The sequence below is a fragment of the Nanorana parkeri genome, unplaced genomic scaffold, assembly GCF_000935625.1.
Source record: "Nanorana parkeri isolate BGI_ZX_2015 unplaced genomic scaffold, ASM93562v1 scaffold352, whole genome shotgun sequence".
Classification (NCBI taxonomy): Eukaryota; Metazoa; Chordata; class Amphibia; order Anura; family Dicroglossidae; genus Nanorana; species Nanorana parkeri.
The window spans coordinates 141,405-155,452 of NW_017306620.1; the positions used below are offsets into that span (position 1 = coordinate 141,405).

General features: G+C 42.5%; 1 protein-coding gene across 1 annotated transcript in view; it reads right to left on the minus strand.

Annotated features, from left to right (window-relative positions):
- Window positions 1-14,048, minus strand: part of ANKLE1 (ankyrin repeat and LEM domain containing 1) — a 67,710-nt gene that overhangs the window by 17,602 nt on the left and 36,060 nt on the right. The window contains exons 9-10 of the mRNA XM_018558656.1: window positions 10,119-10,287; window positions 813-942 (exon numbers count right to left, since the gene is read on the minus strand). Of these exons, the coding sequence (XP_018414158.1) occupies window positions 813-942; window positions 10,119-10,287 (299 nt within the window). The remainder of the gene's footprint in view (window positions 1-812; window positions 943-10,118; window positions 10,288-14,048) is intronic.

The following is a 14,048-nucleotide window of genomic DNA, read 5'->3' on the forward strand; positions in this document are numbered from 1 at the left end:
TATTTACAGTTTTGCATACCTTCATTTTTTTACCTTTTCGCAAAAAGGCGCAATTACAAATTTGCTAATATTTGTTATTTATTAACTCAATACAGTTTTATCTTTTAGATTTAGTCAAAAAATATTTTTTTTTGTGCACGGATACTGATTTTGGTGTGTTTTAACAATTGAATTGTGTATTTTTATCGGTTTAATATTAATTTGAGAAACATTTGCGCAATTATCGCAGGGCCTACAAATTTAGTATCACCATCTTTTTATTCTACCGGGCCTGCGCTTTCAGAAAATATATGGTTTGGGGGGTCTTTTACAAACGCTAGCAACGCAGCAGTTGAAAATCAAATCAATAGGAAAAAATTGCAGACAATTCAAAAATGGCTTGGCCAGCTGATTTGAAAAATGTTCCGGAGGGCTTGGCAGCGAAAGGGTTAAACACTTTAACAACAGCTGCTCTTGAACATTTAACGAATTCTGCTGTTTTGCTGATACTCCCTGCATGGCTCCGAGCGCCAACAATCATCTCACGTTCAAAGGCTGTTAAATCGCGTTGTTTACCCATATCTTCAGAAAAAAAGAACTTCTACTGTCGTGGTAAACAACCTGCTTCCCTATTTATAATGGTCTGGCCCTCCAGCAACTTCAGCGCAAAATTATAGCTAATTTGCCTACAAACGTCAGGTGGTCATAATAATCTGGCCATAATATATCTATCTATCTATCTATCTATCGATACATATAGATCGATAGATATATATAATCATACACACACACAAAATATAATCATACACACAGAAATATGCTTGAATACTTACCAATTGCATCCACCATGCAGGCTTCTCTTGTGTACGCCTCTACTGGGATTGTGTTCTGGAAACAATGAAGGGACAGCACACCCTGACCTGTTCTCCAGATGTCTAAAATATGCTGTACTTTAGAACAAGGCTGAAATCGACAGAAAACATATGTTAACTATTTGAAAACAAAAGCGATCACGATTTTCTGGACAGTTTTGCTGTTTGCTTCAGTCTAGTAAGTCCTCATCTCCAGGTATACCAGGTGTGTACACTAGCATCTATTACAGCACTTACCGTGTTTCCCCGAAAATAAGACACTGTCTTATATATTTTTTTCCCAAAAAAAAACCACACTAGGTCTTATTTTCAGGGGATGTCTTATTTTTTTCCCCTTCTCCAGTACTGTATGATACAGTACATTACATACCAGTATCTCTGCTCTGTGTGACAGCAGTGTGCCTCAGCCTCCACAGCATATTTTATCATCTTCAATTAATTAGAGATGTTTTATAAAACAGTTTTATCTCTATTATTTAAATTATAGTTAAAAAAAAAGTATGTGAGGGGATGCTCAATGGGGACATTTTAGACTGCATACTTTCCCCATTGAGGATCCCCTCACATACTTTTTTTTTTTTACCATAATTTAAATAATACGGTAGAGATAAAGCTGTTTTATAAAACATCTTTAATTAATTGAAGATGATAAAATATGCTGAGGCACACTGCTGTCACACAGAGCAGAGATACCGGTATGTAATGTACTGAGAATTGGAGTGAAAGAATGGTACTGTGACTGTCACAGTACGGTACCTGGCTGCAGCTGTCTGGAGCTCTGTAATGCCGTCCAGGGAGCCAATCAGATCACCTCAGCTTTGACCTCACTGGCCATGCCGCTGTGCCTGCTGGGAAACGTAGGCAGCTCTAATTTCCTAAAAGCCGAGGACCGGCAGGCAGACGGGCCGACAGGAGGGGATGAGAGAATGAAGGAGCTGCGGCGGCCAGAACGTTTGAGATCTTGCATACCGGCCGACAGGAGGGGGTGAGAGAGGGAAGGAGCTTCGGCGGCCAGAAGGTTTTTTGCGATCTTGCAGACAGGAGACAAGCTGCACATACCGGTATCATTGATTTTTACACTCCAACAGACCCCTTGCTGGCTGCTTGGATGCATGTACATGTGCGCCCCCTACCGCCGAACTAGGTCTTATTTTCGGTGATGGGTCTTATATTACAGAAATCCCTGAAGATAGCGATAGGTCTTATTTTCGGGGTAGGTCTTACTTTCGGGGAAACACGGTATGTAGAGGGAGTAAATATTAACCAACTCCAGTACTCAGTAAGGACAGACTTTGAATTGCAAAAGGTTTGTAACCCTGATTTTACCAAGGAAAATACTACAGAGTATGATATTTGTATTTGAGCAACCTAAGGAACACGGTACCTAGGCAAGATTCTGGCAACTCAAACATAATTGACTTTTCCTGACTTCCTCGCCCCACCAAGACAGTTCATACCAAGGAATAAAGGGGCAGGCTTATATACCCACACACTAGAGGTCAAACTATCTTGTGCTGACCTCCAGCCAATATTTTTTTTGTGAGGGTACGAAAGCAAGGGACAGCAAGCATTAAATACACACACAGAAAGGGTTGTACAATGGGATTATAGCTGGAAATTATAGGTCAAATTGATCTCTTAAGACTCTAGGTGATGGCCACCATTTGGGTGTCCATTGCACTGGGAAAGTTCTGTAGGTATCGCACCGCACTCCTTACTCCGTATACCCTGGTAAAATGGGTGCCGATGTGACAGTGGATGATGCCGTCTAAACACAAGCCGTACAATATGTCATCAGCACAAAAAGGGTCTGTGTCCAAAATGCCTTTATTTACATTTTAGCATTTTGGCAAGAAAACAGCAATGTTACGGGGAGCGCACAGGGTCCCTTCATCAGGCATAATATAACAGTAGTACAATAACACATAACCTTCTATACCCACAATAAACTCACAAATCACGAGTGAAAACATTTTTTAAACATTCCAGCCCCGACCTCCCCTGAGGTCATGATCTTCTAATTGTTTACATGTCAGTTAGCTTTACTGTGATGTCCGGGGAAGTAGGGCTGGAGTTTTTACATTTTGTTTCACTGGTTATTTGTGAGTTTATTGTGGGTATATAAGGTTATGTGTTATTGCACTTGTCCAATTATGCCTGATGAAGGGACCCTGCCTAGCCCCAAAACATTGCTATTTTCTTGACAAAATGCTCAAACATCAATAAAAGGTGTTTAGGACACAGATTCTTGGTGTGCTGGTGACATATTGAACTTCATTGCACTGGGAAAAAAAAAAAAACACAGAAAACATTGTACAGCAGAACTAAATAGCTGGAGAGGACTACAGTGTTTCTAGGAATCTTCCAGGACAGCAACCTGAGGAGATGATTGGTTCCCCCTTCTACAGGAAACACAATTAGTAAAACAGTTAAAAGCCCCTTCCCTTCGTACCTCAGTTGAGAAAAGTAGACTACCACCACCAGTAAATGAGGGGACACACCGACAACAAATCACATTCTATATATTATTCCGGGTGGGAAGTAGGCTTGCTGTCCTGGAAGATTCCTAGAAATACCGTTACCGGTAAGTCTAACGGAACATTTCCCTAATTAGCTTCCAGGACAGCAACCTGAGAGGATAAACAAGTACATAAAATACAAGTCAACCTCTTTAGGGCGGGACAATTGTTTGAAGCACCTTTCTCCTAAAGGCCTGATCTTGCTGGGACAAGACTTCAATTCTGTAGTGTTTGACGAAAGTGTCCTGCTTTGACCAGATAGCGGCCCTGCAGATCTGTTCCACCGATGCCCCAGCTCTTTCTGCCCAGGAAGTGGATAATGACCTGGTTTAATGGGCTCTAACTGAAAGAGGTAAATCTTTTCCCTCAGACCTATAAATCCAGCCAATGACCTGTCTGAGCCACCTGGCTATAGATGGCTTAGAGGCCTGCAACCCTTTTCTTGGGACCAAAAAACAAAACTAACAAATGGCTAGACTTTCTGAAAAGCCTGGTTGCCTCCAAGTATTCAATGAGACACCGTCTAACATATAGAGTGAAATATCATCTCCCTCTGATCTTTTGGGTCATCACAAAACAATGGCAAGACAATTTCCTGAGACCTATGAAACCTGGGATAATACTTTTGGAAGATACAGAGGATCTGGTCTCAAAATTACTCTGTCTGGGAGAATAGTTAAGTATGGGTCCTTGATCCATAGGGCCTGAAGGTCTCCTACTCTACTGGCTGAGGTGATTGCAAAAAGAAATACCATCTTAAGCGACAGCCATTTAATAAGAGCCCCCGAGACAGGTTCAAATAGAGATTTGGTCAAACCAGCAAGTATCAAAGATAAATCCCAGGAAGGGAATACCTTTGATTGAACAGGGCAAGAATGTTCTGCTGCCAACAAAAACCTTTTAACTAGAGGCTCTTCCAGCAATCTACACTCCAAAAATACAGAAAGGGCTGACATCTGTACCCTAAGGGTACTGAGGGCTAATCCTTTTTCAACCCCTTCTTGTAGGAAATCCAAAACAATGGGTATTGGAGGGGAAGCAACAATCCTGTCCTTATACCAACTGGAAAACACCTTCCAGATCTTTCCATAAATTTTTCTAGTGGCTAATTTTCTACTAGATAAAATAGTGTTGATTACCTTTTCAGAACAACCCTTCCCCCTCAAGGTCCTCCTCTCAAGAGCCAGGCCGTCAAGCACAAAAAAACTCAGGTTTGGATGCAAGATTGGGCCCTGAAGAAGATCCTTCCTTGCTGGAAGGGACCACGGAGTCTGGATAGATCTTGCTAGCAGCTGTGAGAACCATGTTCTTTTGGGCCAAACGGGTGTCAACAGAATGCCAATGCATGCAGATATTCCCAACTTCTGCAACACCTGAGGAATCAGGACCAGAGGAAGGAACGCATAATCCAGGCTGAAAGTCCAGTCCTATGCCAGCGCATCCACTCCCCTGGAGCCAAGAGAAGAACCCCTGAATCTTTAAATTTTCTTTGGTGGCAAATAAATCCCTCTAAACTACGCCACCTAGTGGGGGACATCAAGTGGGAAAACTTATTCCACAACCTGAACTTGGACCAAATGTGGGACTGTTTTAAGAACACATTATATATTGCTATTGCCAAGTGTATACTGTTGGGTAACAAAAGTAAAAGATCGAAACATAAGCCTGTATGGCTAAATAAAACTGTAAAACAGCACATCAAGGACAAAAGAGCGGCATTTATAAAATATAAGATGGAGGATAAAGGACGAAAACGGGAGGATAGTCACAAATTACAAGGAGAGGGCCGAGGCGCTGAACACGTTTTTCTCCTCGGTATACACTCAGGAAAAAAGACGGGTTTAATGTACATGATAAAAACACATAGTTCAGCACAAAATATACCTCAGTGGTTGACGGAAACCCAGATACTACAAAGACTTGCAAAACTTAATGCAAATAAAGCAGTGGGACCAGATAACCTGCACCCCAAAGTACTTAAAGAACTAAGCCAGGTTATAACAAAACCATTATTCCTCATTTTTAAAGGACTCTTTAATGACTGGTAGAGTTCCAAGTGACTGGAGGAGGGCAAGATGCCAACCGGGGAACTACAGACCAGTTAGTCTTACATCAGTGGTATGTAAAGTGTTGGAGGGAATGATTAAGGTAGAATTTGTTCAGGATAATGGCATAGTCAATGACAATCAGCATGGGTTCAGGAAAGACCGTTCCTGCCAGACTAACCTGCTAACTTTTTACGAGGGGGTAAGTAGAAATGTGGATGGAGGGAGGCCGGTGGATGTGGTATATCTGGATTTCTCGAAGGCTTTTGATACGGTGCCACACAAACGCTTGTTATACAAGCTAAGATCCATTGGCATAGATGGAATGGTGTGTATGTGGATAGAGTACTGGCTACAGGAACGGGTACAAAGAGTATCTATTAATGGCAGCTTTTTCAGAATGGGCTAGTGTCATGAGCGGTGTGCCTCAGGGTTCTGTGCTAGGCCCCATGCTGTTCACCCTATTTATTAACGACATCGGGGAGGGTGTGAATAGCAATGTTTCAGTGTTTGCTGATGATATCAAAATCGGGAGGGTAATAGAAACGGACCTAGACCGTTTAACATTACAGGAGGACCTGGATAAAATAGGGGAGTGGGCTAATATATGGCAGATGAGGTTTAACGTTGATAAATGTAAAGTAATGCACTTTGGGATTAAAAATAAGCAAATGGGCTATACAATCATGGGTATGCCACTAGGGAAGTCAGAAATAGAAAAAGATTTGGGAGTCATTGTAGACCACAAACCGAATGGTAGCTTGCAGTGCCAGGCTGCAGTAAACAAAGCAAGTAGAGTCCTGTCCTGTATTAAGAAGGGGATTTATTGCAGAGACAAATCTATAATTGTGCCACTTTATAGATCACTGGTTCGGCCTCATCTGGAGTATGCGGTCCAGTTTTGGTCACCAGTCCACAGAAAGGACGTCCTTGAGCTTGAAAGAGTCCAGCGGAGGGCAACCAAACTAATTAGGGGAATGGAGGACCAGAGCTATGAGACACGACTACTAAATTTAAAACATGTTCACGTTGGAAGTAAGGAGATTAAGGGGGGACATGGTTTTCATGTACAAATTGTTCAATGGTGACAGCAACATTAGCAACAAACTCTTTACAATTAACTCCGTAATAAAGACTAGAGGCCACCACCTAAAATTGGTGGTAAAGAAATTCCAGCACAAGGGGCGAAGGGGGTTCTTCACATTTAGAGCGTTTAGGGTCTGGAACTCGCTGTTAGAGGCAGTGATCTCAGCTAAGAATGTGGAATCATTTAGGTACACTTAAGAATTAACTGATACAAGAGCCTGTGTGTGTATGTGTGGGTGTGTGCATACGCACACATCAGCAATAGGTTGAACTTGATGGACTTATGTCTTTATTCAGCCTCAAATACTATGTCCCATTGGGATAACAGAAACATCTGCAGGGGTCTCATACGAAACTGGGCCCAATCCAGTGCTGGGATGGATGAGATCATTATACCCAACAACCTCATGACCTCTCTTAGTGTCAAGAAAATTGCCTGGCTTACAGATTGCGTCAGCTCCAGAATCTTGAGGACTTTTTCCTCTGCAAAAAAAAAGTATCCGAGATACAGGATGAGTTATGTATCCCAAAAACACAATTGACTCAGTTTCGGGTTAAACAGGAATTTTCCCAGTTCACTAGCCACCCCAGGAATTCTAATAGGCCCCGTACTTTTTTCAGACTTGATAATACTTCTTCCTGTGAGTGGGTATAAATAAGGATATTGTGTAGGTATGGAATCAGGAATAGGGGCCTTGTTGGCGCAAAAAAAAAAAGACACTGGCTCCGCCAAAACGTTTGGAGAAACTTCTTGGGGCGGCCGACAGACCAAAGGCGAGGGCTCGAAACTGCCAATGCATTACTGCCCTGTGTCCACAGCAAACCGAAGGTTTATCTGGTGTTCCAGACATATTAGGTACATGTAGGTATGCATCCTTTAGGTCCAGGGTGATCATAAATACTGAAATCTGAAGCCTCTTTCGTACTGAGTAAATGCTTTCCATACGAACTTGCTTGAACACTAGAAACTTGTTTAACTTCTTCAGATTTATCCTGAACCTTCCTCCTGGTTTTGGAACCAGAAATACATGGGGAGTAAAACCCCCGAAACTGCTGCTCTCCCGGGACCGGTACAATGACGTTTTGTGAAGCTAGAGTATGGATACACTCCTCTAGGGCTTGGGCCTTTAGGTGATCCTTTGAAAAGTTTGTTAGGAAAAAAAGATTGTGGGGGAAAAGATAAAAGCTCTAGGCGATACCCCCTTTCTAGGAGATCTAAAACGTATAGACTTTTTGAAATACTCTCCCATTGTGTCACAAACAGGGAAAGGCTTCCGCCCACCTTCGGGCTGGCGTCATTTAGAATCCTTGTTAGGGGTGGCTGGGAAAAAGCAGGCCTCCCTTAACGTTATTTTTATTAAAGGGCCAGGTTCTCCGCTGGGCCTTGGGCTTATTAGTTTGCTTTCCCTGATACTGTGGGGGGAGGGGCAAAAGATGAGCTCTTTTTCAGGAGTATCTGATCAAGAGCTCATCTAATCCAGAACCAAACATATAACCTCCCAAAAAAGGGAGACCACACAGTCTAGATTTAGAGGTTAAGTCACCTTGCCAGAATTTCAGCCAGATAGCTCATCTGGCTGAGTTGAGCAAATCTTGCGCCTGCTCGAACTGACTCTGCAGAAGCATCTGCAAGATAAGCTACTGCTCTACTTAAAACTGATAGACTCTAGAATTTGATCTGAAGGAGCACCCTGGGATATATGGGGTGAGACTCTTTCTAGCCATAGATCCATATGCCTCGCAACACATGTGGCAGCCACCCCCTGGGGCCATTGAAGCAGCATTGGCATCCCAAGCCCTGCGCAACATTGCCTCTGCCTTCCTATCCATTTGATCCTTTATGGCACCTGCATCCTCAAAAGAAAGGTCAGCCGTCTTAGAAACTTGCGCCAAAGAAGCATTTCATTTTGGGCATTTCAAACACCTTTCTTCTTCTCTACTAAAAGGAAACCTCCTTTTCCAGGATCTGAAAGCTATGAATTTTCTCTCTGGATCCTTCAATTCCCCCGCTATTAAATCCTTTAAAGATTGATGCATGGGAAAAACTCTTCCCTTAGGTTCTACTAAGCCCCTATAAACTCTCTCTTGTACAGACAAATTTTTAGGGGGGATCTGCTCAGTAGTGTATATGACCTGCAGCAAGTAACCCATATCATCTAAAAGGAAACGGATACCTAGACGGGCGAGACTCAGACTCCTCAATGGTTTCGCCCTCCTCCAGAGAACTCTCTGACCCAGACTCAGAATCTGACTCTGCTCTATCCAAAACGTCAGTGAAAGAAACTGGTTTCTGTAGTACCCCTGACGTACTAGGAATACTGGAACCTGTCAACATAGGTGCACTAGATGTGGAAGGCAACATATCAGCTATGGCACTCTTAAAAATTGAACTGTAGCCACCATCTCTGTTTTCATGCAATCTTGAAAAACCCTTCATAAAAGACTAGTAGATTCAGAGGCTAACAATTTCTGAAGTCATAAATCACAAAGTGGCTTAGAATAACCAGAGGGAAGCTTTAAATTGCAGCAGCCGCAGCATTTCTTAGCTAGTTTAATAGCTGGGGCAGGCGGTGGAACAGAACATTGAGGAGACACTTTTTCTGAAGAATCCTGCATAGCAAAATAAAAATCAGATAAGTGTACAATACCCCACTGCATAAACCACAAAGTGTCCCAGGTATTAGTGCAAACAGGCAAAAACAAGCAGCCTCACTCACCCCTTTAGCCTTGGGGGCAGTCACCGCCGGCTTGCCATCCTCCCCAATCGGTTAGCGCTGGCGGTCTTTCCCCCAGTCTGTCCTGGTATCTGGGCTCCACAGCTTCAGCAGCCTCCAACACACCAAACAGCAGAGAGCGCAGAGGAAGTGAGGTAATCGGCTGCGACCGGAAATGACGTCACACGTTCAAAGTCGAGGCTTGGAACGCACCGAAAGAACCTCTCAGTCCACTGCCTGCTTGAAACGCCGCTCCAGCATGACAGACGCCGCTCCGGAGCCACGCTACAAGCTCCCCTGCATCAACCAAAGGAAAGCAGGACGTGGCCACAGGCCTGGGGACCTCAGGAGTGGTTCCTTTAGGGAGGAAATGAACCAGATCGTGGCTTGTTTGAATATAGGGGAAAAAATCCCCACCGCTCTACAGCAAGGCCAAAGGGAATGAAATACACCTTTAACAGCAGAGCTGCAGAGTGGGACCCGTGACCTCAAGGGCAACCGGTCAGGAAGAAAAGAACAAATGTGACGTGGTCCTGAATGGTAGGAAACACAATATAAACTGAGGTACGAGGGGAAGGGGAGGGGCTTTTGACTGTTTTACTAATTGTGTTTCCTGTAGAAGGTGGAACCAATCATCTCTCAGGTTGCTGTCCTGGAAGATGATTAGGGAAACATCACTTCTGCTGACTGAATATTTTCCTCCTAACTGCTCCCATCTGTTGTGCAAGCCCTTCCTTTTTCTCTCCCATTCATAATCCATAATATCTTACACGATCTCATAGTAAGTACACTGTATGTGTGACTTTTTTCATATAAAACATACTGTGCTCTTGAGGTTGGAAGCTCTTAATAACTAAGGATAATGCTTTGTTTAAAGGTATTTTTAATATAGCAGGAAAATACTTTCAGTACCGGTTTGTTGTTACCCTTATGGTGTGTCAGAGACTCATACAGATGGCAATATGGACGCGCTCGCTTTCCTTTGCCCACATAAAACACTGCCTGGACAAAAGTGCGAAAGCACTCAGGTAGGGATAAGGTATGACAGCGAGATGGAAGGTTCCGGGTCACCCTAAAGAGCAGGAAAAAAAGCATAGTAACAATTTAATATTGGTAAAAGTATCTATTTTCCAATCAATCTGCGCTCTTACCACTACCTGAAATCCTAATAAAGTGTTAAGCAGCAAGTGTAAAAGTGAATAAAATCACCCTCCATCATAAATTACCCAAAAACACTGTGCTAAAAAGCAATCTAAAAAAAAACCAAATACATAAAAGAAACCAGAAACGTCCAGTGTCCATTCAATTCATAAGAAATCTTCCATTAAAATGTGCAATCCAACTCGAATCTTTATATAATCCCGGTGTGCTTCACACAAAAGAAAACTCTGGCCAGGCCATTTTACAGTATTCAGAGCTGCGGTACTTTAACATTTATTCTGTCATGCAACGCTGTACTGAAATTAAATGTTTATCATTTTTGGGGACAGATGGAGATTTCTTTTGGTGGTATTTAATCACCACTGGGGGTTTTATTTTTTTACTATATAAATGAAAAAAAGTAGGGCTGCGGAAATTAACGATTAATCCCTCGATTAATCGTTAATTTTTTTGATCGATCAAAATTCTTTTGATCGGTACTCACCTCTCCGCCGGCTTCCGTCGGAGATCCGGTGACGTCACGGACAACTACGTCACCGGACTCCTCCCCCCTTCCCCAAGTGGCTCTGTCGGCTAATGAAGGGAAGGAGGGAGGAGTCTGGCGACGTCAATGTCCATGACCTCACCGGACTCCCCCCTTCCCTTCGTTACCTGACGGAATCACTTGGGCCGGTGAGTCTCATGGTTCATGATTGCATCGAATGTGTGGACAATGTCTACAAGCTAAAATATCATGTAAAATCTGCGCTTATGGAACAATGGGAGATATGAGTAACAAATATTAAAGCTGCTGCACTAAAGACACTGAGGCCAAAAGATGTATATAATGAATGTGCAGTGCTAAGGGTGCTTTTTTAGGTAATGTGAATGAGCATTTATAATAAATGAACGAGAGATTTATTATAAAGCTACCTGCACAGTCCTGGGGCGAGGCAGCCTTCACAGGCTACAGCAATGGTGACAGCCCTGTGGAGACACTAGAGAGCCCTGGTTCAACCAGGGCTCTGTGGGGACTCAACAGCTGTCTGTGGGGTCTAACAAAGTTGGTTAGACCCCACAGAGCCCTGCTACCCTGGTGAGAGGTCTTGCCAGGGCTCCGTGGGGTCTTGCCAGGGCCTACAGAGCCTGGGTTTAACCAGGGCAGTGTGGGATCTCACCAGGGCTCTAACCAGGCTGGCAAGACCCCCACATAGCTCTGGTGAGACCCTACAGAGCCCTGGTTAAAGCAGGGCTTTGTAGGGTCTCACCGGGGCTCTGAAAAAAAAAAAGTACTGAAAATTTCGAAAAAAAAAACCAAAACAAAACCTGGTTTTCCCTACGCTATGTAACATTATTACCCAAATTTTTGGTAAAATATAAAAAAGACGGGGTGACGTCGGGTAAATAGACACCAAACACGTCAAGCTTTAAAACTGCACGTGCCTGTGAAATTAGTGTGAACAAAAGAAGCCAAATCTGACACGTTCCACACAAAAAAACTCCAAAAAATGGTAGTCTTGCGTTGTAATTGCAACAATTTTCTGTACGAAGTGGTACATTATCTAACAGAAATGCAGGGGTGTCAATATTTTTGGCCTTGACTGTTTAACCGTTTGCCGTCCGCCCGTTGTGAAAAAAACGGACAGACGGCGGGTTGCTGTAATTAGACGGCGGGTGAGCAGAGGAACTAATAGAGGAGACCGGTGCGGAGGACGAAAGAATCACAACTTTCAGGTTTTTGGGAGATATGCTCCTTTGTTCTTGATGCAAGTTTTTATATCTGGTTTTAAATAAAGCTGTTTAAGGATTTTATGTTTTGCACTATTCTTATTTTTTCTGAGAGCTACTGATGCCTGGAGGAAAGATTGTTTATTGGAACATGTATTAAGGATATGATTGAGCGCTATTTTACCATTTAACATATGGTCCATTGCCTCTGGCGAGTGTGGAGTGTGCACATAGAAGCACGGGATTTAAATTGGAATCATTTGCACCACAATCAACAAGTTTGTTTTGTGTGCAGCACATCAGGATTATATAAAGACACAGTTGGATGGCACGTTTTAATGGAATTTATGAATTGAAATGGACACAATGTTTTTGGTTGCTTTTGATGTTTTTTTTTTTTTATAAAATTGCTTTTTAGCAGTGTTTTGGGGTAATTTATTGGTAAAATGATGGTTATATAAATATAAAATACATTAAATTACATTAGTTACTGGTAAGTCTTTATTAGAGTTACAAAATAGTGGTTGAAAAAAAAAAAAAAGGGGCAAAATGTTCAACAAGTTATGACTCCTGAAACATGTTGGCTATTTAGTCTTCTACTTGCTCCTGCAATGGAATAAATTTATGTCTAGACTATTAACCCCTTATTTTCTTGTGGTCTGTGTACTTGCTAGGGTGATTCACGTCTCCATTTGTCTTGGTGACCATTATCAGCAAAGGAGAAAGTGGGGGGGAAATCACCAGAACAAAAAGGTAAGGGATAATCATCCAATGGGGACAACTGCTCCAGTGACAATTGTCTAAGATGGGAATTACCTTCACTTTGGTGAGCTTTCCTCTCATATTAAGTTGTCTCCAGGAAAGTAAGTGAAGGAAAATCTCCCAAGTGGGGCACAGAGAGCAAACCACTCCTAATAGTTTAAACTAGGGATGTCCCGATACCACTTTAAGACCAAATACAAGTACTGCCCCCTCATGTACTTGTCGATACCAATTACAGATACTTTTTCTTAAAGGGACAGGTACAAAAAAAACAATAGAATAATGATTTTATGCTAATTTATTTAGGATTATGAAGAACTTTAATTTAAAGGAGAACTATAGGGTTAGGACTTTTCCCCATAGTTCTCCTTAGGGTAACGGGAGGACACAAACTAGCATCCTCCCGTCACCCTAAGCTCAGTATACCGCGAGCTACTGCTCTTGGTATACTGAGACGCCGCAGCTGAAGCAGATCCTGACAATTATGTCTGGATCCGCCCAGCTGGCTCTGCAGAGCCAGCTGTACCTGCCCCCTCCCCCGTCCGATCCGCCAGTCAGCGCTAGCGGATCGGGGAGTTGGGAATCCAGCCCCTCCCCTGTCACGGCAGAGAGCTGTGACAGGATCGAGAGGTGAGCGAACGCCGGTATGTGTTCGCTCACCTCCCGATCTACTGAGCCAACCTGTTACAGTCTCATTGTCACAGGGCGGCTAGAACTATGAGGTGAGTGAAAAGCACTCACCTCATAGTTCTCCTTTAACCCCTTCATGACTGAGCTTGTTTTTAGTTTCTGTTCGTAAATGACTGACACACGTTTGACATTTTTGCTGTGTGAATATACTTTCTTACAAAGTGCACCCACACATATTATATATAGTTTTTTAGAGGACAGATAGACACACATATGTGATATAAATATGTAGCCCTAACGCCTCACTTAGGACAAATAAAAATATACAAAAAAAAGGGAGGAAAAAAACGGTTTAAAAAAAAAAAATTTCAGTTTTGATTTGTAGTATTTTTTACAAAACCAGCACAGCTAAAAAAAAAATGCAATAAATACATTCATTTATTTGTCCTTTATTTTTTTACACTTTTTTTTCTTTACACTTTTCACTAATTTTTTTTAAAACTTGTGAACATTTTTATTTTATTATATCAAGCAGTCATTGTGAATTAATCTCACTATTACTGCTTGATAAAT